Source organism: Triturus cristatus, chromosome 4_1, assembly GCF_964204655.1.
Source record: "Triturus cristatus chromosome 4_1, aTriCri1.1, whole genome shotgun sequence".
In the NCBI taxonomy this organism is placed as follows: domain Eukaryota; kingdom Metazoa; phylum Chordata; class Amphibia; order Caudata; family Salamandridae; genus Triturus; species Triturus cristatus.
This window is the reverse complement of record NC_140585.1, coordinates 78,445,118-78,470,743: the sequence shown is the minus strand read 5'-3', so window position 1 is coordinate 78,470,743 and position 25,626 is coordinate 78,445,118. Positions and strand designations below refer to the sequence as shown.

At 45.6% G+C, this 25,626-nt stretch overlaps 1 protein-coding gene across 1 annotated transcript in view; it reads right to left on the bottom strand.

Moving 5' to 3' along the window:
• Positions 1 to 21,928, bottom strand: part of CARNS1 (carnosine synthase 1) — a 357,576-nt gene extending 335,648 nt beyond the window's left edge. The window contains exons 1-2 of the mRNA XM_085651638.1: positions 21,812 to 21,928; positions 5,235 to 5,256 (exon numbers count right to left, since the gene is read on the bottom strand). Of these exons, the coding sequence (XP_085507764.1) occupies positions 5,235 to 5,237 (3 nt within the window). The 5' untranslated portion in view covers positions 5,238 to 5,256; positions 21,812 to 21,928. The remainder of the gene's footprint in view (positions 1 to 5,234; positions 5,257 to 21,811) is intronic.
• Between the last annotated feature and the right edge of the window lie 3,698 nt (positions 21,929 to 25,626).

Genomic DNA, 25,626 nt, shown 5'->3' with positions numbered 1-25,626 from the left:
TAGTACTTCAGTAGTACTTCAGTAGTGTACCCCTTGCTCTGCCTCTGGTACGTCTATAGTACTTCACTAGCACTTCGGCATTGTACCCCACTTGCTGTGCCCCATAGAGTTTTATAGTGCTTCAGTAGTACTTCAGCAGTGTATCCCCTCTTGCTGTGACCCTGACAGTTCTATAGTAAGTCAGTAGTGTACCCCCTCTTGCTGTGCCCCTGACAGTTCTACAGTACTTCAGTAGTGTACCCCCTCTTGCTGTGCCCCTGACAGTTACATGGTACTTCAGGAATTCAACAGTGTACCCTGCTCTTGCTGTGCCCCTGACAGTTCTAATAGGTCTTCAGCAGTGTACCCCTCTTGCTGTGCCCCTGAGAGTTGTATAGTACTTCATTAGTACTTCAGCAGTGTACCCCCTCTTGCCGTGACCCTGACAGTTCTATAGTACTTCAGTAGTGTACCCCTCTTGCTATGCCCCTGACAGTTCTAATAGGACTCCAGCAATGTACCTCATCTTGCTGTGCTACTGTCAATTCTATAGTATTTCAGCAGTGTACCCCACTCTTGCTGTGCCCCTGAGAGTTGTACAGTACTTCAGTAGTACTTAAGCAGTGTACTCCCTCTTTCTGTACTGCTGACATTTCTATAGTACTTAAGTAGTACTTAAATCGTGTATCCCCTCTTGCTGTGACCCTGAGAGTTCTATAGTACTTCAGTAGTACTTTTGCAGTGTACCCACCTCTTGCTGTGCCCTTGAGAGTTGTATAGTACTTCAGTAGTACTTAAGCAGTATACTCCCTCTTTCTGTGCCGCTGAGAGTTCTATAGTACTTAAGTAGTACTTGAACAGTATATCCCCTCTTGCTGTGACCCTGAGAGTTCTATAGTACTTCAGTAGTACTTAAGCAGTGTACCCACCTCTTGCTGTGCCCCTGAGAGTTTTATAGTACTTCAGTAGTACTTTAGCAGTGTGTCCTTCTCTTGCTGTGCCCCTTAAAGGTCTATAGTACTTCAATAGTACCTAGGCAGTGTACCCACCTCTTTTTGTGCCCCTGAGAGTTTTATAGGACTTCAGTAGTGTACCCCCTCTTGCTGTGCCTCTGACAGTTCTATAGCACTTCAGTAGTGTAGTCCCTCTTGCTGTGTCTCTGAGAGATGTATAGTACTTCAGTAGCACTTGAGCAGTGTACCTACCTCTTGCTGTGCCTCTGAGAGTTCTATAGAACTTCTGTTGTACTTTAGTAGTGTACCCGCCCTTGCTGTACCTCTGGCAGGGCTATTGTACTTCTGTAGTACTTAAGCAGTGTACCCACCTCTTGCTGTGCCTCTGAGAGTTCTATAGTACTTCAGTAGTGTACCCCCTCTTGCTGTGCCTCTGACACTTCTATACTACTTCAGTAGTATACCCCCTCTTGCTGTGCCTCGGAAAGTTCTATAGTACTTCAGTAGTGTGCCCCCTCTTGTTGTGCCCCTGACAGTTCCATAGTACTTCAGTAGCACCTTAGCAGTGTACCCACCTCATGCTGTGCCTCTTAGAGTTCTATAGTACTTCAGTAGTGTACCCCCTCTTGCTGTGCCTCTGACCGTTCTATAGCATTTCTGTAGTGTATCCCCTCTTGCTGTGCCTCTGAGTGTTCCATAGTACTTCGGTAGCACTTCTGCAGTGGACCCACCTCATGCTGTGCCTCTGAGAGTTCTACATTACTTCAGAAGTACTTTAGCAGTGTAACCACCTCATGCTTTGCCCCTGACAGTTATATGGCCCTTTAGTAATGTAACAGTGTATCCCCTTTTGCTTTGCCCCTGACAGTTCTAACAGGACTTCAGCACTGTACCCCCTTGTGCTGTGCCCCTGAGAGTTTTATAGTACTTCACTAGTACTTCAGCAGTGTTCCCCCTTTTGTGGTGACCATGACAGTTTTATAGTACTTCAGTAGCGTACCCCCTCTTGCTGTGCTCCTGACAGTTCTAATAGAATTTCAGCAGTGTACCCCATCTTGCTGTGCCCCTGTCAGTTCTATAGTAATTCAGCAGTGTACCCCCCTTGCTGTGCCAATGTAAGTTTTATATTACTTCAGTAGTACTTAAGCAGTGTACTCCCTTTTTCCGTGCCCTTAACACCTCTATAGTACTTAAGTAGTACTTAAGCAGTGTACCACCTCTTGCTGTGCCCCTGAGAGTTTTATAGTACATCTGTAGTACTTTAGCAGTGTGTCCCTCTCTTGCTGTGCCCCTGAAAGTTCTGTAGTACTTCAGTAGGGTTTAAGCAGTGTACCCCCTCCTGCTGTGCCTCTGAGAGTTCTATAGTACTTCAGTAGCACTTGAGTAGTGTACTCCCTCATGCTGTGCCTCTGACAGTTCTATAGTGCGTCCGTAGCACTTCGGTAGTGTACCCCCTCTTTCTGTGCCTCTGAGAGTTCTATAGTACTTCACTAGCACTTCAGTAGTGTACCCACCTCTTGCTGTGCCTCTGAGAGTTCTATAGCACTTCAGTAGTGTATCTCCTCTTGCTGTACCTCTAACAGTTCTATAGTACTTCAGTAGCACTTCAGTAGTGTACCCCTCTTGCTGTGCCACTGACAGTTCTATAGTACTTCAGTAGTGTACCCCCTCTCGCTGTGCCCCTGAGAGTTTTATAGTACTTTAGTAGAACTTCAGCAGTGTACCTCCTGTTGCCGTGACCCTGACAGTTCTATAGTACTCGAGTAGTGTACCCCTCTTGCTGTGCCCCTGACAGTTCTAATAGGATATCAGCAATGTTCCCATGTTGCGGTGCACCTTTAAGTTCTATAGTATTTCAGCAGTGTATCCCCTCTTGCTGTGCCATTGTAAGTTTTATATTACTTCAATAGTACTTAAGTAGAGTACCCCCTCTTGCTGTGCCCCTGAGAGTTTTATAGTACTCCAGTAGTACTTTAGCAAAGTGTCCCTCTCTTGCTGTGCCCCTGAATGTTCTATAGTACTTCAGTAGTACTTAAGCAGTGTACCCACCTCTTGCTGTGCCTCTAAGAGTTCTATAGTACTTCAGTAGTGTACCCCCTCTTTCTGTGCCTCTGACAGTTCTATAGTACTTCAGTAGTGCACCCCCTCTTGCTGTGCCTCGGAGAGTTCTATAGTACTTCAGTAGCACTTCAGTAGTGTACCCCCTCTTGTTGTGCCCCTGGCAGTTTTTTAGTACTTCAGTAGTACTTTAGCAGTGTACCCCCTCTTGCTGTGTCTCTAAGAGTTCTATAGTACTTCAGTAGTGTACCCCCTCTTGCTGTGCCCCTGGCAGCTTTTTAGTACTTCAGTAGTACTTTAGTAGTGTACCCCCTCATGCTGTGCCTCTGACAGCTCTATAGTACTTCAGTAGCACTTTAGCAGTGTACCCACCTCATGCAGTGCCTCTTAGAGTTCTATAGTACTTCAGTAGTGTACCCCCTCTCGCTGTGCCCCTGAGAGTTTTATAGTACTTCAGTAGTACTTCAGCAGTGTACCGCCTTTTGCCGTGACCCTGACAGTTCTATAGTACTTCAGTAGTGTACCCCCTCTTGCTGTGCCCCTGACAGTTCTAATAGGACTTCAGCAGTGTTCCCCATGTTGCGGTGCGCCTTTAAGTTCTATAGTATTTCAGCAGTGTACCCCCTCTTGCTGTGCCGTTGTAAGTTTTATATTACTTCAGTAGTACTTAAGCAGAGTAGCCCCTCTTGCTGTGCCCCTGAGAGTTTTATAGTACTTCAGTAGTACTTAAGCAGTGTACCCACCTCTTGCTGTGCCTCTGAGAGTTCTATAGTACTTCAGTAGCGTACCCCCTCTTGCTGTGCCTCTGACAGTTCTATAGTTCTTCAGTAGTGTACCCCCTCTTGCTGTGCCTCGGAGAGTTCTATAGTACTTCAGTAGTACTTCAGTAGTGTACCCCCGCTTGTTGTGCCCCTGGCAGTTTGTTAGTACTTCAGTAGCACTTCTGCAGTGTACTCACCTCATGCTGTGCCTCTGAGAGTTCTACAGTACTTCAGAAGTACTTTAGCAGTGTACCCTCTCTTCTTTCTGTGCCTCTGAGAGTTCTATAGTACTTCAGTAGCACTTCAGCAGTGTAACCACTTCATGATGTTCCCCTGACGGTTATATGGCCCTTCAGTAATTTAACAGTATGTCCCCTCTTGCTGTGCCCCTGACAGTTCTAACAGGACTTCAGCACTGTACCCCCTCTTGCTGTGCCCCTGAGTTTTATAGTACTTCACTAGTATTTCAGCTGTGTACCCCTTTTGTGGTGACCATGACAGTTTTATAGTACTTCAGTAGCGTACCCCGTCTTGCTGTGCTCCTGACAGTTCTAATAGAACTTCAGCAGTGTACCCCATCTTGCTGTGCCCCTGTCAGTTCTATAGTATTTCAGCAGTGTACCCCCCTCTTGCTGTGCCTCTTAGAGTTCTATAGTACTTCAGTAGTGTACCCCCTCTCGCTGTGCCCCTGAGAGTTTTATAGTACTTCAGTAGTACTTCAGCAGTGTACCGCCTTTTGCCGTGACCCTGACAGTTCTATAGTACTTCAGTAGTGTACCCCCTCTTGCTGTGCCCCTGACAGTTCTAATAGGACTTCAGCAGTGTTCCCCATGTTGCGGTGCGCCTTTAAGTTCTATAGTATTTCAGCAGTGTACCCCCTCTTGCTGTGCCATTGTAAGTTTTATATTACTTCAGTAGTACTTAAGCAGAGTACCCCCTCTTGCTGTGCCCCTGAGAGTTTTATAGTACTCCAGTAGTACTTAAGTAGTGTACCCACCTCCTTCTGTGCCTCTGAGAGTTCTATAGTACTTCAGTAGTGTACCCCCTCTTGCTGTGCTCCTGACAGTTCTAATAGAACTTCAGTAGTGTACCCCCTCTTGCTGTGCCCCTGTCAGTTCTATAGTATTTCAGCAGTGTACCCCCCTCTTGCTGTGCCATTGTAAGTTGTATATTACTTCAGTAGTACTTAAGCAGTGTGCTCTCTTTTTCTGTGCCACTGACAGTTCTACAGTCCTTTAGCAGTGTACCTCCTCTTGCTGTGCCCCTGAGAGGTCTACTAGGCAGCATAGGCCTCCTTATGCTGTGTTCATGTCAGTTCTGCAGTACTTAAGAAGCACTTCAGCAGTGTACCCTAATACCCTGCCCCCACTCCCGGCTGTGCCTCTGACAGTTCTATAGTACTTCAATAGTGGATAAAGTGAAGGGGAGACACAAGGCAGACAGGTAGAAAACACAAACAGCAGTAAATCAGAGCACATCTTACCATCCTTCTGGACTGGAGATCGCTGTAAAAAAAGAAACAGAGAGTTAGTTCTCGAAATCTCCAGCAGTGCAGGCAGTGCATGCTGCAAAGTGACATGTAGAGTGGCGGGATGAGTGATGAGCCATGATAAAGGAGTGTGTGATCAACCAAGTCTAATGTTGGACTAGGCAGAGCCAAGGTCGTGGCGATGTGATGTGTACTCTTACATGTCATTCATAGTGATGCAGGTTGACATGCAGTCATGGATGTTGGGTAATGCGTGTGATGTAGGAATGAGAGTACCATTTGAAACATTGATTGGTAAGTATTTGAGGTGCCGTAGAAAGTTGCTCAGGTATGGCTGGTGATGTAAGGCAACAGCTTTGGATGGGGTGATGATTGCTGATCAAGAGTGATTTGGGAAGGTCTGATGGGCATGCAGGATTATACAGTAACCATAGCAGGCTTTCTTTCGCCTTCAAGTTCTGTCCATACATGTGCTATACCTAATGTAACATTGTCTCATCACTAGGACACATGCCCACATTCAAAATTTTAGGACATGCTGCCTAATACAAAGCTCTAGCTGCTACTAAAGACAACGGGCCGGATTCACAGAACTAACTTAAGACAAAATCCTAAACTTACTGCCATTTTGGTATTCACAGAAGGCACTTACTCATTTTGGTATTCACAGAAGGCACTTACTCATTTTGGTATTCACAGAAGTTAGGACTCCTAACTTTAGGACTCCTAAATGCCTTCTGTGAATACCGAAAGTCTTAAAGTTAGGATTTTTCTCAGTTTAGGAGTAGTAAAGTTAGGACTCCTAACTTTAGGACTCCTAAATGCCTTCTGTGAATACCGAAAGTCTTAAAGTTAGGATTTTTCTCAGTTTAGGAGTAGTAAAATTAGGACTCCTAACTTTAGGACTCCTAAATGCCGTCTGTGAATTCCGAAAGTCTTAAAGTTAGGATTTTTCTCAGTTTAGGAGTCCTAAAGTTAGGAGTCCTAACTTCTGTGAATACAGAAATGAGTAAGTGCCTTCTGTGAATACCAAGATGAGTAAGCGCCTTCTGTGAATACCAAAATGGTAGTAAGTTTAGGATTTTGTCTTAAGTTAGTTCTGTGAATCGGGCCCAGAGTTCTCAAAGTCGCTCAACAATTACTGTCTGTTTAAAGTCACTGCTTTCAGAGCATTTCCTCAAACTGAGTTTTTGATTGAAATTAAAGTCGTTTAAAGTGTGAGTTTAAATGTTAATACTAGAGGTTTCTCCTGGCTTGATTTTGTGCCCTTGATAACTGGCTGATGTTGTAACAATCATCAGGAATTTCTTGACTGTACATTTTATGTTATTTCTTTTATTACTTGTTATAATGACTTGAGATCCCTAATTAAGAGTTCAGTGGCCATGGTGAGATAACATTTATTTCTGCAGAGGACCATAATGTTTCCTAGCAGGTTCATGCATTGGCACGCTAATGGGCCCTTTGGCTCTGGCAGTTCTTATTATATTCTTTCATTGTTTTCGTAATACTTTATTATTAGGTAAGTTGGCAATCCCTCATCAATCTACAAAAAACATATATTACCATTCTAGTCCATGAAACTGAAGGGAACTACTTTGTGTGTGGGTGTGCTCCTTGTGTAAGGCAGAATGCTGTAACTTACAGTGAAGTCAGCCAGTGGCTTAAGTGAGCTGACCCAATGCCCCATGATGCATGAGAGAGTGGGTGGAAGAAAAATGTGAATGAAACAACAGCAGAATAATGCTTTTGGCCTGTGTGGAAACCTTTAATAGCAACTATGTACTAAACACACGTTTAGTAAAATCAAAGGGGCTTGGCTAACAGCAGACCTAAATAGGCATATCATTTTGGCGTTGACTGCCAGCATCATGCCTTTGCTAATACTCTTTTATTGCTATTCTTGTAAATCTTTATTATAGCCAGATAGGGAGGGTTGAAAAGATAACTACAGAGGCTTGCAAATAGAAATAGAGGCGGTTATATAAATAATATAAATAGTGTTTCGTAGATGGATAAGTTGATAGCGTTGCATAGATAAATAGGTAGACAGACAGGTAGATACATAGAGTGGCAGAGAGACAGGTAGATACATAGAGAGGCAGGCTGACGGGGGATAGACCGGTGGATACGTAGAGAGGCATACAGACATACAGGTAGATAGAAAGATAGACAGATGGACAGATAAAATAGACAGAGGTAGCACAGCACATTGGAATAAACAGCAGAGCTTAAATTAGTAAAATAATAGTTAAATATCTGTATAAGCACAACCTACTAGAGCACTGAAACCAAACTAACAAGGCATATATGAGAGACAAATAGACTAAGTTGGTATAGAATTATCACTGTAGTCCTCAATAAAAATACAGTCTAATGGCCCATTCCATGGCATCAGCCCTTTACTGTGGCTAGTCATCTCCGTCGCTGCACGTATCAATCCATCAGCCTGTGAGCTTCTCCACAACAGCTGCTCTGCATGTTGTTTGGTTGTGTTGAGCTAGAACCAGTCAGTGTCATGCCTCTATATCACACACCTGAGACGCAGCTACCGTGTGAGGGACAGTCAGTGATGCCCTTGACTAAAACCTGCCAGTTCCTCTCACACCTTTGCTTGACATAATCTGAGCAGCTTAAATTGTAAGATTAATGCACAGTTTGATCTCTTTTTGGTATTTGCCAGACTAAGTATTGACAGCTTCTGTTGTGCCAACACCTTCCAACAAAGAAAAAAAAATCTGTTAAAAAAATTCCTGTGGTGTCTTCTCTGCTCTTCAACATCTGTATACCTATGGCTGGAGTCGTGAATGCTACAGTAATACCGTCCTCAAAGTCCCTGGATCACCAAGAGAAAAATGGCACCAAGGGATAAAAAGCTTTAACATGCACGTGGTGAGCATTGCTTTAATGGAGTGTAAGGCTACAGGAAACAAGCATTACTATGCAAGTGTTTGGGAGCTAGGGGCAGGCACCTGTTTAATTATATTGCACCAATAGAGACACCAGAATATGATAACGAATCAGACACATATATTGAAACAAAAAAAAGAATGGGGGAACATTTTGACACCACTCTCTGCATAATTATGGAAAGACACAGTTTTTAGGTTGAGCCTGAGCCAAAGCGTATGCCCTGCTCTGCGAGACTTGCTGTAGTGGAGTGTAGAAGAGAAGCCCCACCCACTCTCGGCCCGTATTTTTAATTGGCTGGTGTATTTGTCTTTTGTAAATGCTGGCATCTGATTCAGTACTTGGCTTGTTAGTCCCTCCTTAGTACAGGCTTGTCGTCATTTGTAACCTCCCATGGCTACTGGCCTCTTTACTTCGCTTGTTACGTCTGGAAGCACTCTTTACTTTAATGAGTTTCTCTCACTGCATGCGCTGCTTCAGCTGGTTTGTCAACACAGCAGCTTTCCTAGGAAAGAGATTTGTCCTGTTGATGCTAAGTTTACTTACTCCGATGCGGCATTCTATACAAGTAGCACTCTGTGTGACTTTGAATTGTGTGTGTTCTGTATGACGCCGTAAACGCACAGTGTGTCTGTGGAGAGCGGCTGTGCCCTCCTCGGCTGTGTCTGCCTGGAGACAGCTGTGCCTATCGCTTGCATATGCCGTGCACTGAAGCCGGAGTGCGGTTTTTGTGGGAGTCAGGCATGTCTTCATGGCAACAGTGTGAACAAATGAGGGATCGCTGACTCACTCCGGGATTAGAAACTGCTTTTGCAGATAAGAGTAATGTCTTATTGTTTCTTACATAAACAGCACTCACCAGTTCAGTCTAGAACGGTTCAGCATGCCTTCGGTTTTCTAAAACATGCCTGAAATCCCCCTCATTACCGGTTCCTGGCAGCTGGCCTAGCAGAGAACAGCTCAATTTGACAGATTGCTGCACACTGCGGAGTAGCTGCTGACAAGCACCAGCAAACCCCATGATTAACCTTCTAGACTCATCATTAATCTGTTTGCTGTGGGAGTGCTTTGGCTTGTACTGCGCACTATGTAATGGTTGGGCATTTTGGTGTGGACACTAGATGTTTAAGCGCAGAGAGGTAGGTTGTTAATGAGCGTATAGTGAACTAGACCTGGTGTTGGAATAAAAATGTGTTAGCTGAGTTATCCATGCATTGAATGTCTTAAATTAGCATTCGCGGCACACTTTTATATCCAGCCGCCATTTTGAGTCATGATCTTCCCCAGCTGAAAGCAGCTGCAATTGTTTTCATTTCTCCAAGGTTGAGCTTCACTGTACTAATGAACAAACTGTCTTTGTCTGTGCATTCCTTTCCCACTAGATAGACCTGATCCCACCCTTAAAGTTGCGGGTGCAGGCAGAGTGACCTTGGTGCTGAGATAGCATCTGCCCGGTCTCAGGATCGAAACCCATCCTTCTGTATCTCCTTTGTTCACCATCTACCAACTGGAAATTTCCGGTTAGGGACGGTCTTTATTGTTTTTGAGCTATACTTATTGTAACACCATGCTTGCTGAAGTCAGTCCCTCTGCAGCAATCTAAGGAGGCTGGTCAGACCGGACTCTACTCAAGTGTATCCTCAATAAAGCTTACTTGGTTTGCATTCTCTACTGACTGACCGACTCTTCATTTGTATGGAAGGCTGAGAGGTGGTCACGAGTGTCCCAGGTGACCCTCATCCGGTCACTTCCTTCATTTGGCGCCCGAACAGGGACTCCATCGGGTGACCCATCCTCGCCCGTGGACGGGTGAGGAGGTCAGGGCCACGTCGGGTCAGACGGACGGACCATGGATCCCTGCATGAGAGAGTCCTGAACTCGCAGCTGCCACTTACGTCTGACCGGGCGGTGCCTCGCCCAGTGATCATCTCGACTGTGGTCCTGAACGGCGAAACCCTTGGATCTGGTCATTTGGTCCGAAGAGTCGGCAGCGGAGAATACATTTGTTTGACCTTTGTGCACCAGGTGAGTTTGTTTGGTTCTTTGTGAATATGGTACCATTTTTGTTTGGATTTGGTGCAGTTTGAGGACTGCTTTTGCCACGCAGTGTGTTTCTTAACACTTTGCTGGGCAACATAACGAATTTGGCATATTTTTGAAAAATGCCCGGGTGGAGTAAGTTTTGGGTTTCTTGTTGTCGTTGTTGTTCTGCTGATGCTCGACTGGAAGCATGTCAGTCAGCGCCTACGGAAGGCACTCCGAATTTTGAAATGTACGTGAAACGTGGCATTGGCCCTATTATGTTTAGTACGTTATGGCACAAATATACGAGGTACAATGCCGACTTACAGTGGCCTTTAACGGGCACCTTTGAGGAACAAAGAATCCGTTTTTTGCAGGAGAAGTTGTTTGCGAAAAGGAGTAGGCAGTCAATGTTTGATTCCCTCAGAACATGGCAGAAAGAGGCTAAACAGAGGCAAATGAAACCTGAGAAGGAGGCCCGGAAGGGGAGGACACAAACATTGACTCAGAAAGCTGTAGCACATGATAGAGAGATGCAGGAGGTAGGAATTGAACATGCAGATAGGAGATTTCGGCTGAATACTGATAAATCATATGTCGCCCAAGAAGAAAAGGACACTTTTGTAGAAGAACTGCTAGATGATCGACCCCCACCGCCGTATGCCCCGCACAGGACATATCCTGCCCTCCCCCAACAGAGTCAGCTACCAGGTTTTTTTTGTCTCTGATGTTTCTGCTTCTATTATTGTTAATCAGACTGCCTTGGCCACGGCACCTCCTGTTCTTTCTTTGTCTTTGCCGTCTGTGGCAACTGTGACTGTTAGGACCCCTGCATCGCCTATTGCTTCGGCGTTTCTCTCTCTGGCCCTTACACCCACGACACAACCGACAATGACGTTAGTGTCTGCTCCCTCTGTTGTTACCCCCACTGTGTTCCTCTAATCCCCGACTTTACTGAGTAGTGAGACACCTATGCGCGGCCCTGAGGATAGATATTAGACTAAACTGAAAGAGCACTAGGGGCGGACATTGGTCCGATCTGATGTGGGAGATGCGGAGAAAAAGGTGGTGGCTAATCAGGCAGCTCAGTGGGCTTGTATCCCCATTTACAGTGTGGAATATGTGTGGAGTGGAATGACAGATTATGAGCCTTTCGTACAGCAACATGCCCTTAAGCACATGGCGGCTACTCTGATCTGTCTTTTGGAGCAGCACTTCAAGGGTGTAGCACCACAGATTATATACGATATAGGGATCATGTGTAGGTCACTGATATGGAGCCTGCTCATGTCTTTGGTAATGTCGCAACATTGGTCGATTATCCGGGGAGGCTGCTGAAGGAGAGCCCCACCCCGGTGTCCCAGTTCCCGATGAGGGAAATGCATTCCATATATCACCCTGAAATACCAGAGCAACGGGACCAGCATGATGTTCCAGTATTGTCGACAGGAAGTCACCTACTATCAAAAGAGGGTAGGAGATTGACCCCTGAGCGCATCAGTGCCATTGTGAAAATGCCTGTTCCGCGAACCCAGAAAGATGTGCACCCTTTTATCGGCATTACTTCTTATTGTCACCAGTGGATCCCAGACTATTCCCTACTAACAAAACCACTGCTTGCACTAACCACTACAGACGTACATGAACCCCTGCCTTGGACGCCAGAGTGGCAGCAGTCTTTTGAGCAATTGAAACCTGTGCTTTGCTCGGCTCCGGTGCTTAGTACTCCTAACTATACCAAGCCGTTCTTGCTGTACTTACACGAGGTGGCTGGTTGTGCGCTTTCTGTTCTAACCCAAAAATTTGGAGATAAGCAAAGGCCGTGTGCTTTTTCTCCATTGTTCTTGACCCTGTCGCGTGAGCCCTTCCAAGTTGTCTAAGAGCGGTTACGGCTGTGGCTGTCTCAATACGACAATCGTCAGGAATCGTACTTGATACCGGCCTCACAGTAATGGTACCCTTGCTGCGGATACTCTTTTGAATAAGACAAGGACACAGCACCCACCAGTGTATGTCTAACCGGTTATGACCTGACACTCTTCCAAAAGCATATCACAATCAAATGCTGTGACACTCTGAATTCAGCCATGTTACTTCCCCTCCCTTCTGAGAACGAGGAAATTGACATACATGATTGCATTTTTCGGATGGAGGAAGAGAGGAAGGAACGGGTAGACTTGACTGACGTTCCCTTATCTGACCCCTAAGGGGAACTATATGTCGATGGCTCTTGTTTCAAATTACCAGATGGCACCATCACAGCAGCATACACAATCACTATGCTGCACATGGTAGTTGAGACCTCACAAGTCCCTTATCACTCTTCCCAGGCAGCTGAATTGGTCGCCCTAATTAGAGCTTGTGAGTTGAGTGAAGGACTGGTTGTTAATATTTATACTGACAGCCAGTACGCCTTCGGGGTCACCCATCATTTTGGGCAGCTCTGGGTAGAGAGAGGGTTCCTTACTTCCCATGGGACACGTATTCAGCATGGTCCTCTCCTATATAGGCTTCAGTCCGCTTTAACACTCCCTATGAGATTATCGATTGTGAAGTGCAGCGCTCAATAAAGGGTCACTGACAAGGTGAGTGAGGGGAATGCTTTTGCGGATCAGACAAATAAGGAGACAGCCCGCACTAGAATGTTTGTAGCGGGACCAGCCAGATGGGTACCTGAGTTCTACATGTTTGAGGATACACTCGCAAATGTTAAAGAAATCCAGAGTTGGCCACGATGGAGAAATTAGCGGTGTGGCAAGAGAGCACAGCAAATTTGAATGATGAGGTATGTTGGATACCTAAGTCAGGAAAGCAGACATGGATGTTGTCAGATGCATATGTTCTTCCTGTAGTGACAATGGCCCATGGCCCAGCTCACATCAGTGCTAAGGGTATTTGCAAGTTGTTAGAGCCTGTATGGCAAAATAACAATATCTCCAAGACAGCTGCCCACTTAGTGAAATACTGCGTGGTGTGCATGATTCACAATCCTGGCAAGGGTTCCCCCACAACAGCCGGCAATTTTTCTCCTCCCACTTTCCCTTTTGAGGTCCTTCAGATGGATTATATTGAGATGGACAGGGTCAATAATTTGAAATATGTGTTGGTGGCTGTTTGTGCGTTCAGTAAATGGGTTGAGGCTTACCCCAATAAGGAAAATACAGCCATTGCGACTGCAAAGGTACTCCTGAAGGAGTTCTTTCCTCGCTTCGGCTTTTCCCCGTTTGATATGGAGTGATAACGGAAGTCATTTCTTTGCCAAGGTTATCCAGCTAGTTTGCGAGGGACTACACATTAGACAGATGTTCCATGCTGCGAACCATCCCCAGTCAGCAGGTTTGGTTGAGAAGTACAATGGTACTATCAAACTGAAATTGGCAAAGATTCAGGAGACCACGGTGTTGCAGTGGCCAGATGCTTTACCATTAGCCCTTTTGTCCACCAGAGTAACGGCACATTCTAGGACAGGATTTTCACCATACGAGGTCATGTTCAGGCGCCCAGCGAATATCTGGGGCGTCCCACGACCTCGTAAGTTTTCTGAGATTAAGTATCCTTTACTAATTGATTACCTGTACCAGTTAACTGAAAGTCTGTGTTCTATTCATCAACATATACGTGAGTGTCTACCACCTGTTCCTGAGGGGCCTGGGTATGATATTCGGCCTGTTAATTATGTCCTGCTAAAGAATTTTCAGCGGAAGGGGAGTCTGGAGCCCCGCTGAAAGGGAGCGATCCAGGTACTCCTCACCACCCACACTGCCATCAAGGTCGCCGGCTGAAAGAACTGGATTCATATGCAACACTGCTGCAGAGTACCTCTGCCCTTACCCTATGACCAGTGGGTGAAAGAGAGTATCGAGGACTCGGAGTGGGAACAGGTCCCATGATTTGTCCCCTTCTCTGATGCCAAGATCACGTGGACCCAAACGGTTGCTGAAAACGACAAACTGCTAAATGCGGCAACACCCCCAGAGATCAAAGCAGTTGAGGAGCCCTTTTCCACTGACCCCTATGTGCCTGACCCCCTTTTCACTGACCCTTCTGTGCCCGGAGTCACTAGGTACAATTTGTGCCCCGACGGAGGAACAGTGCACCAAAGAAAAAGTCAGCTGAGCTAGGGATGAACTGTGCAAGTCAGGGTGTACTTTGCCTGTAGTACCAACAGTATTAGCTTAGGGTGAGGCGAGATTGGTGCATTGTTCAGACATTGGACAGGATAGACCGAATGTGCTCCTCTGGTGGGGGAAGGGGTACAGTATCCTGGAGGGCGTGGGATTTATCGCGAGCTAGGACTGAGCAGCTTCACTGCCGGTGCTCAAGAGCGCCAACGTTGATGAACAATAGGAGTTTACCAGTGAGGCTCAGATGTACACTGGGAACACTTGCCCCTTGCCATTAGTTCTTTTGCATTCCCTTTTCATTGCTTTACAATGTATCCGTTTGGTCAGCCTGTTACTGAGGAAGAACAGCCATTTGCACCTCCGCGTCCAGTGCGGGGTTGGTCCAAAAAAAGTAAAATAGTTTTTGTGTGAATAGTTGTGATTACACTAATAATTGTTTTGGGGATATCTTGGTTCCAGGATGAGAAGTATCCTGTACATTCTTTGGTTGGTACAACACCAATACCTCCTGAACACATTTTTGTTACATTGGCCCCACACAAAGAAGAGCATTGAAAGTCTTATAAGGATAATGTGTTCAAGCAAATGTTGCTTCGGGTTCATAATGTGTCAAATACGACTAAATGTTGAGTATGCAGATTACTCCCCTCCGTAACTCATAAAAGTGATAACTTGTTCTCCATGCCACTGTCATACATTAGTAGTTGCGAGGGTTGGTTTGCTTTGCTCAGTATGGTGTGTCCCCATCCCCAATCCAATACTCTGAATAGGACCCGGGCTGATTCTGGCACTGTAGTGCAGAATGTGCATTTCCAGCATAGAGTTCCCACTGGTGGTCTGACAGGCCACGAGGCATTTGGTAAATTGTTCTTGATGCCCGGCATGAATGCATACAAATGTGTAAGCGAATAGGACCTGGTCTCAAATTGAAATAGCTGACTTCCAGGGGTTCAGTACTTCCGAGTATTTCCAGTCTTTCCAGACTCGTAATGTTACTGAGGACAAGCCAATAGCAGTGCCAGTGGTCAACACAACAGCTAGTTTCTGTGTTCAGGGGGCTGGGAGGATAGAACTACGTAAGAGTCGGTGTAATTCTACATATGAATTAAGAACGACTGATAGCTCTCCCTTAATACTTCCCCCTAATGTCTATTTTGTCTGTGGATCCCAAGCTGATCTTTGGCTCCAAGAGGGGTGGTTGGGCAGGTGTTATCTCTCTTTTCTCCTCCCCCCTGTGTATATAGGTCCATCTAATTTCCACAAAAACCATAGGTTGCAACGTCGGAGTCTACACTCGCCCCGAGTCAGAAGGGTTATTGACACGAAGGATGTAGATCAGACAGATACCACCTTACAACAGTTTGAGGATGCTATGAAGGGTATTGTACCTTTCTGGGGCCCCATGGCTAATAGCCTTCAACTTCGTAGGCTCACAAGAGTTGTGGAAGTGTTTATTAATACAACTGCAGGGATACTGACCAATATTACTGCTGAGCTTCAGGCTACGAGGCTTGTCACCTTACAAAACAGAATGATGTTAGATGTAATCCTTGCTGAACGGGGAGGGGCCTGTCGTGTTATTGGCAGTAGCTGCTGTGTGTACATACCTGACCACGCCCCTAATGTGTATGCTGCCATGCAGAAGTTGCATAGGCTTTCATCTGCCATACACCAAGAAACTGATACTTGGACCCTCTTTGAATGGTTCTGGGGTTTGTTCACATCCTGGGGTTGGAAGATCCTTAGAGTTCTGGTCACAGTGGATGGTATTCTCCTTACATGTTGTCTATACATACACTGCCTCCCTGCTTGCTGCGCTTATTGCGTAAGTATCCTGACGCCGAAACCAAAGCTAGCAGCCCATGCCCCTAATGTTACAACTATGATGCTGCAGGGGATTAATGATCTTTTGTTGATTGATGGAGGCATATTGAATATTGATCATGCACACATCATTCCATATTAGTAACATCTATTTTCTGTTTATAGGTAGTACTAAAATAATGGTTTAGCGAATGCTATAAGGAGGGTCTGTTGGAACAAAAATGTGTTAGCTGTGATATCCATGCATTGAATGTCTTACGTTAGCATTCGCTGCACCATTTTATTTCCAGCCGCCATTTTGAGTCATGATCGAAATTAACTTCTGTCTCTGACATGTTCTACCCCAGCTGAAAGCAGCTGCAATTGTTTTCATTTCTCCAAGGTTGAGCTTCGCTGTACTAATGAACACACTGTCTTTGTCTGTGTATACCTTTCCCACTAGATAGGCCTGCTCCCACCCTTAGAGTGACGGCTGCAGGCAGAGTGACTTTGGCGCTGAGATAGCATGTGCCCAGTCTCAGGATCGAAACTCATCCTTCTGTATCTCCTTTGTTCACCACCTACCAACTCTACAGACTGACCGACTCTTCATTTGTATGGAAGGCTAAGAGGTGGTCGCGAGCGTCCCGGGTGACCCTCATCGGGTCACTTCCTTCACTGGTTCCGGGGTCGCCGACCATGCTGTGCTCTTGAAGTGAATTTATGTGTGTGAAAATGTAATATGAAAGTGTAGATTCTAAGATTCATTTAAACAGTCTGAGATTAGGGTGGTGGGGAATTCTATAGTGCTCGCATTTACCAATATTATGTTTAGTGATAGGATGTTTTACGTTTTACATTATGGGGATGTTCATAGAACACTTCTCAAACACCAGCAACTATGTGGGTACTCAAAAACATGTTGCATGACTTGCCAAATGTTAGCACATACCCCAGCAATATTTACAGCCTGAATACATATATGCCTGACTAGTTCTGAAAAAGACCAGGGTAAATGTGTTTCCGGGGTTGGAGCGCAAAGGATAACCACATATATCATACGCATGCATGAGAGAGAGTTTCTATGCAGAGTAAAATATTTTCCCAGTGGAGAAAAAAAATAAAGATATCTGTGGTAAAGAATGTACATTTCTGCTTTATTTACTCATGGAGGATTTGGAACATGGTGGAAATTCTGCCTGCGTGCATTTATTACATTTTGAATACCCATGGTATTCTGTCTGCGTACATTTATTACATTTATTACAGTTTGAATACCCATGGAAAGTACTAGCAGAATACGTTTCATGGTGCTCCCATGGAATTCTTTGTAAATTACATAACAGCCAGAAATGTACTCCAAACATGGGAGGAAACCTCATTAAATAAAGGTGTAAGCATTAAACCCCAGGATTTGTTGAACAGGCCATTGGATGGTGAGGGCTAAACCATTTATGGATAGATATAAGCATTATATGTGTGTATTATACATGTGAAAGTTTCAGTAAACATGAGAGGTGGAAATAGTTCTCCTGCAAATCGAAGGAGGGTAGCGACAGAGAAAAAGTCTTAGTTGTCTAAAGTAGCACACTCCCTTCAAGAAAAAGGGTGCTATGGTGGTCCCGATTGAGATAGGTCATGAATTAAGAGTCTGCTTTAAGTGGTTGCTTTTCAAAGCTTTTTTGGGAAGATATTCAAGGAATCTCCCAGACGAAGATCAATTGATTTCCAAACGTGGGCTCCGTTTGCCCTAATGGTTTTTCTGTCATTTTCTCCTCCTGTATTCAGGTTGCATAGTGGCGGTGGAGTGGACAAATCAGAATTATGTTGCTGGATGAAGTTAACTAGTGAGTTCGGTTTGTTGGTCGTTGATATGATATTTTACTCCCAAAAGAAAGATCACAGTATATTTAAGTATGGTATTTAAACAACTTCTGTTAGCAAAGAAAAACGTAATATGTATTGTAAAGGTTGTACATTTTGAGTGTGGTAGAAAAATATACTAATATGTTACGTTTCCTGAAGTTCTCCTGGAATTCTTTGTGAAATCCACACAAGTCAGAAGGGTACTCCAACATAGATGTAAAGTTACGGAAGAAAGTTTACAATTTTTAAACCTATGGCTTTGATGGACAGTACATGAATGAATGATGGTAGCAGAGATTGTCTTTATCATGAGGAGCAGAGGTATACCTTAGCCTTGGCAAGCCATTCCAAGGGAATACCTCAATGATTTATTTGCTGCCGTTCTTCAAAGACTCAAAGTGAATAACCTAAAACAAATGCAAAGAAGAGACCCTTTTGCAAATATTTATTACCCCGGGTTTTCCTTGTGAGGCCTGAGGAAAAGGCATAATGTGGGACCATCTAGACACTACTTTCACATTTGCAGATACTGCCAGAAATTGTTCCTGGGTATAAAAAGAAAACTTGCTCACCCATAGAGAAACATGGTATTTTTCCCCTACTGAATCTACATATACATTTATTCAGGATAGAGAAGCGCATGGTGCCTAATAACATTGTGCCCCTTTGTCAAGGTCCTGCGTGAAGAACTACACTGGTGCCCTAACACTAATACTAGTCATCATTTTGTAGGAACCACAATGAGGAAAATGGATTAAAATAGTCCGGAAGGCTAATCAACTATTCTACCTCAAGTCCAAGAATACAATGGAGAAAGTCTCACATTCCCCAAGCATTGTGATTCGGTGTGTAAATGTTGTCAGTTAGCACCTCGCAAAATCTCGGCGACTGCTGTCTACCCAACACATGAAAAGGCAAAAAAAGCCAAGAAATGTTGTTTTCAGTCTTGTATTTTAGAAAAGAGCTACATCTTCAAGGTTTCAAGGAGCACAGCTTCAGTGCCCAGGGCGTGACTGAAAACTAAAATGATCAAACACAAAATCAAACTTGAAGTTGTGTAACGGCACCCCTTTTACTGCCAGCCTTGCTTCTCATAAGCAGTGACTATAAGTACAAAGTTCGTGTTTACATACCCCTTGCAGGTTTTTTCAAACAGATAAATAGAAGGCTTTGTCATTTACAATGCCAGTTGCTCCAACTCTCGTAAATGCAAGACTTATTGCATTGCAAATGCTTGTTTGATATGTTAACACTCTCCAGGCAAAGGTTTAACCTTATTAGTGCCAGCTCAACATCCAAATACAGTAAAAAGCAACTGAAAGAGGACCTATCAACCTATGGATAGGGCCTTCTTCTGCACAGCAATATGGGTTGCTGCACTTTTAATAACTTTGGATTCCTTTGAGCCAGAAACAATGTTTTTGTTTAAATCTGCAGATTATGCAGCAGATGATGGATTACGTGGCAAACATAGAAATTCATAACTATGCAGAAAACACCACCGCTGCAGGATCGCATAATTCCAGTAGCCTTGACCATACCCCATGGTGTGACTGGTAGAACTCTCTGTAAGCTGCTAAGATGCTAGTTGGTTCTCATCAAGATTCATCCGCTTTCGTTTAAGGTGGGAGCGCTCTCTAAATACATTCCATTCAGCAACAGTTTCTCTAGTGACAGGCATGAGCAGTCACTAGATAAATATGGTGTAAGAAGCAGTCACCTTGGGTAATCCATTTTATTGTTGATTAATTAAAACCCTTACATTATTTGTTACCTTTAAAAAAATACGTGCTTATGCGCTGAAAGCAAAAGCAAAAATTAGTTCCCTGAATATGAGCAGTGGAAGGATACAAATGTTCTTGTCATAAGTATGATTTTGTCACTTAGTGGATGTGAGGTGTTGTAGCCTTGAGATTGATTATGTTTTTAGGATGAAACAGTAAAGGTTTTGTCCTTGGTTAGCCCAGTATCCGTTACAACCTTAAAGGCAATAGTTGGGTGACTTTAAGGTGTAAATACAGATTTTCAGGACACAGAGCAGTTTTTGGTTGTCTTTTGTCAAAAATACCTATTGTGGAGACTACCAGTCCTTATAGTGGGCTTTGGTTCAGTCCGTTACTTGTCATCGGTTGGCTTTCTTGTCAGCCACATTTGCTTGCTTCTTATTCAGTGGCTTTCCGTCCTCTTGTGTCTGTTCCTCCCTTGAGCATAACCTCTTTACCATCATTTTGTTTGCATGACTTCCACCCTTCCACAGCTCACATCAGGGAACTACTTCTTTCTGTTCCTGTGGTACTCCATATCCTTGCTGTGTCTGCCCCTTGTGCTTCTGCCCCGATCACTGCTCTCGCTGTGTTCCTCCGCAGGCCTCCCTTCTCGTACACAGAAGCGCTGCAACAGGTGTATTTTTGTCAGGATTTAGCAAAAGAACAGATTATAGAATAGAGTTGGTTTGTTTTATCTCCTGCGTTCCACATGTTGCATCAACGGCCAGCCTTAGGCACACATAGGCAGCATTCATATTTCTGACGTAGGGGCAGATTTCTGGCATTGAGGCAGCATGACTGAAAAGGGGGTTTCTGTTCTCCTTGGTGCCCTTACATTTGCTCCCTGTGTTGTTGCTGAGTGATTGCTGTAGCAGTTGTTTCGGTTCAAAGTCCTGGGGAGTTCTGATATTTTCTTATTCTATTCAAGGTTTCCTGGTGAAAAGTATTTAGAAAAAAAACTATGCTTTTTATAAAGATTGAATATATTGAATTAAATGTAGAGTTTCGAGATACCTTAACATTTGTGTTTTGCTTCTCATTCGAAATTAAAAAAAAATATTTTACTTTTTTTTCAAACAGTGCTTTAGAGACTGGCAAGGTCAATAGCTCAGCTTTTCTATTCCAAATGCAAAATATATTGGCTTTGGCAGTGCTTGTTTCTGCTACGCTCTGTTTGTGTGTGTGTGTTTTTACCTGTTTTGACGCCTTTTCTTTTTCTCAGAAAGTTACAGTTTCTTAGCTTTTCCATGTCTGCTTCTGTCCTTGGCAATTCATGACCTCTCTCCCTCCTTATTCAGCAGTTTCTGATGTTTCCCATCTGTCGTTAACGGGTCACGCTGTGTTTCTACCGCCCCCTCTCATCTCTCTTTCCTCTTTGTATTTGTTTACCATTTTATAATCACATCAGTTACCCCTTAGAAATCCCAAGCTGCCCTCCCTGTGATCAGTTCCTCAGCAGTCAGGTTTTGTCCCCTTCTCTCTCTATGTGTACTTCCTTTCTTTGCCCACCAGTCTTCCCATATTATCCGCACCCTATTCCCAGTCCCCATGACCACACTCTTTCTCAGCAGTCCCTGTGTTTCCCTCCTCTTACCTCCAGCCCCCACTCCCCTCTAGCTGTCCCAGTTTGTCCTCTGCACTCACAGTTTGTCCTCTGTTTCTATTTTCCTTGTCAGCCCAAATATCCCCTTTCTGCAGTCCCAGCTATCCCCTTCTGCCCATTCCTCTCTCAGACGTCTCGTTTACCCCCTCTATGCCCACCATCCCTCTCTGCTGCAATATGAAATGCGCCTCTCTGTGCCCACCTCTCTACAGTGCAATACAGAATGTGCCCCACTGTGCCCACCACAACCCCTGTCTGCACTCTGTCGTCTTTATGTCCAGTCTCTCTCTGTACGCCCACCTGCTCCACATAACTCACCCCCTGAATAAACCTAAATTAAAAGAAATCTGACCTGGGTGCAAATTCCCCCGTGGCAACTCCCTTTCCCGCAGCCATGTGTGGCCTCATTGCCCTTGCCAGTAGCAGACTACATGCAGCAGCCAACAAGACGGGTAAAAAGACAGTCCTGTTCTCTACCTTGATGTGTCAAGAGATGGCTCCGAGGGTCCCCGCGGCTGAGAAGGAAGGAGGGCGCCCACACGCAGACGGGGAGACAGTGAGAGAGAGGACACAGTCACCGTGATTGAAAGGAACTGCTCTATGGGCTTTATATAGAGGACGCGAGGGTTGGCTTATCACAGCTCCGACTGATAGGCGTGCCAGTGCCCACCCTTCTCCACCCCACCCCCATCCATCCAGCCTGCACTGCCAGGGCGGAAGCTTAACACACCTCCGCAAGATATGGGAGACTCCGCCATCTGGTGCGAGTTCATGAGTATATAGGGTTGAGATGCATTCCCAGAGCTGCCTGTAGGTCCCACTGCTGCAAGTCAGGATTGAGGTGCACAGTAAGAGCTGTGTGAGTCACAGTATTGACACGGTAGGAGCTGCTACAGAGCACTGTAGAGGTGCATTATCGGTGTATCGGTGGGTCCCACTGTTACAAAACAGCACCGCTGCAAGTTAGGATTGAGGTGCATTGGGTGAGCTGTGTGAGTCAAAGTACTAAAATAGTGGGAGATGCTTACGCAGCACTGTGGAGGTACATTCTCAGAGCTGCCTGTGGGTTCCACTGTTACAAAACAGCGCAGTTTGAAGTCCGCATTGAGGTGCATTGGAAGAGCTGTGTGAGTCACAGTACTGACATAATAGGAGCTGCTTACGGAGTACTGTTGTGGTGCATTATCGGTGTGTCTGTGGGTTCCACTGTTACAAAACAGCATTGTTTCAAGTCAGCATTGAGGTGCATTGGAAGAGCTGTGTGAGTCACAGTACTGACATAGTGGGAGCTACTTACGGAGCACTGTTGAGGTACATTCTCGGAGCTGCCTGTGGGTTCCACTGTTAGAAAACAGCATCGCTGCAAGTCAGGGTTGAGGTGCATTGGAAGAGCTGTGTGAGTCAAAGCACTGACATAGTAGGAGCTGCTTACGGAATACTGTAGAGGTGCATTATTATCTGTGTGCCTGTGGGTCCCACAGTTACAAAACAGGGTAGTTTCATGTCAGCATTGAGGTGCATTGTAAGAGCTGTGTGAGGCACAGTACTGATATAGTAGGAGCTGCTACAATGCACTGTTGAGGTGCATTATTATCTGTGTGTCAGATGGATCTACTATTACAAAACAGCATTGTTTCAAGTCAGGGTTGAGGTGCATTGGAAGAGCTGTGTGAGTCAAAGTACTGACATAGTGGGAGCTGCTTACGGAATACTGTAGAGGTGCATTATTATCTGTGTGCCTGTGGGTCCCACTGTTACAATACAGCGCAGTTTTACGTCAGGCTTAAGGCGCATTGGAAGAGCTTTGTGAGTCAAAGTACTGACATAGTAGGAGCTGCTACAGAGCCCTGTAGAGGTGAATTATCGATGTGTCTGTGGGTCCCACAGTCACAAAACCTCACAGTTTCAAGTCAGGATTGAGGTGCATTGGGTGATTTGTGTGAGTCAAAGTACTTACATAGTAGGAGCTGCTTACGGAGCCCTGTTGAGGTGCATTCTCAGAGCTGCCTGTGGGTCCCACAGTTACAAAACAGCATAGCCGCAAGTCAGGATTGAGATACACAGTAAGAGCTGTGTGAGTCAAAGTACTGATGTTAGATTTGGGGGTCTCTAGTTGGCAGAGGTAGGTACCATTGACAAATAGGGACCCTTGAGTCTAGTCAGGGTAAGGGGGTACACTCCTAAAATAACCCCTGCTCACCCCCTTGGTAGCTTGGCACGAGCAGACAGGCTTATCTCAGAGGCAGTGTGTAAAGCATTTGTGAACACATACAGTAACCAAGTGACAACACTTCAGATGGACACCACACAAGTTTTATATTAAAAATAAGTATTCTTTATATAGACTTATCACAAGACCACAAATGACAAAAATCCACAATACTGTACTTAAAATAGTAGAATTAGCTTAGTTCTCTTTCGATGTTAAAATGCGACACTTTGAGTTCAATGTACCTTAAGATACGTAACGCTATACAACGAAAGTGTTGCAGGGAAGGTGATGCGTCGGTTCTTTACACTCAAGAACGGTGATGCGTCGGGTCCCTACTGCTTTGTAGGTGATGTGTCGGTTTTTCTCTGCGAGGGGAGGTGATGCGTCGGTTTCTTCCTACGCGTCCTTGGCGATGCGGCACGCCGTGATGCGATGAAGATCTGGTACAATGAAACAAAGATGGCGTGTTTTCCTTGATGCGATACGATGCGGACCGCGACAGTTCGTGCGACATGCTTCTCGGTGACGTGTTGGCATCTGATGCAGCGTCGATCCTCTTCTCCGGTGATGCGAGGCGCTTCGGCAACGATGAGAGCCGCGACAGGCCCTGCGACACGCTTGCCGGTGATGCGGCGGCGTCTGACGCGATGTCGATCCTCTTCTCTGGCGATGCGAGGTGCTTCGACAACGATGCGAGCCGCGACAGGCCCTGCGACATGCTTTCCGGTGATGCGGTGGCATCTGATGCAATGTCTATCCTCTTCTCCTGCGATGTGAGGCGCTTCGGTGACCCTGCGATGACTCAACGGTTCTTCTGGGCCGCGACAGGTCCTGCGACACGCTTCCCGGTGATGCGGCGGCGTCTGATGCGACGTCGATCCTCTTCTCTGGCAATGCGAGGCACTTTCTCGTTGTGAAGCGACAGCGGCAGTTCGGCGACTCGCTTCTTGCTCGTGAGTCGCGCTTCCAGCTACTTGCGGCACGCAGTCCCTCAGAAAGCCTCGCAAAACAGCAGGCACTTCCAAAGAACTCTTGGGGAGCTGGTTGGTGAAGTCTGTTGTCCCTGAGACTTCAGCAGGAGGCTAGTTCTTTTTCAAGCCCTTGGAGATCCTTCACAAGTTGATTAAAAGTACACACAAAGTTCCTTTCTCCTCTCTTTGGCAGTCAGGCAACCACTGCAGGCCAATCCCTCAAGCTTAGGGATAGTCTCTCCTCAGTCTCTCTGGTTCCTCTCCTCAGCAAAGGTTTCTTCTTGTTTCCCAAAAGTGATCTAAAGTTCTGGGGTCTGGATACCCTTTTATACACAGTTTCTCTTTGTTCTCTGAAGGCAGAGAGGCCTTTGCCTAGTCCATCCTCAGCCAGGATAGCTTGAGTCCAGTGGCACAGTGAGCCCAGGACCCATGTCTGGGCATACCTAGCGCACTTAGGGCGAGAAAGCAAAAGACACACAATTGATGGACAGAAAGCAGAACAAATCAAAACATTCAACCCCAGTCAAGAGAATCAAGCTATCCTGGCTGAAGAGGGGTGAAACCCCGAAACCGGTCCTAGGATGCTTGTTTCCGGTTCAGGGAGGACCTGGCTTGGCAGTTCGGGCTGGGCTGTTCCCATGAGGCACAGGGTCAAGACTGATTTGCATATGGCCAGGTCTAAACTGGGGTGACATGGTGAGCAAAAGAATGATGGATTTAACCCAGATCTCTTGACTGGGGGTGAATGTTTTGATTTGTTCTGCATTCCGTCCATCAATTGTGTGTCTTTTGCACAGGTGTGTCCAACAGACAGCAAGCCACAGTGGCCACTGACAGTCGTCATTGATGAGACCCAGGCCTTATGCCTCTCAGGGCTCTCAAACCTCTGTGGCGTCAGAGAGCGGGGGGAAGTAGCCCCAGGTGCTTGGCACCCTTTGTCCACTCTCCCTCCTGTCAAGTCAGGTATGACATCCTTACACTGACCCACCAGCCCCAGGCCTGTACCCGGCGGCTGGACAAGAGACTGGGGTGGGCTCTCCAACACCCGGTCCTCCTCCTCGGGGCTCTGTACCCTTCCACCTGGAGCGGTACCCCCTTCCAGAATTGTC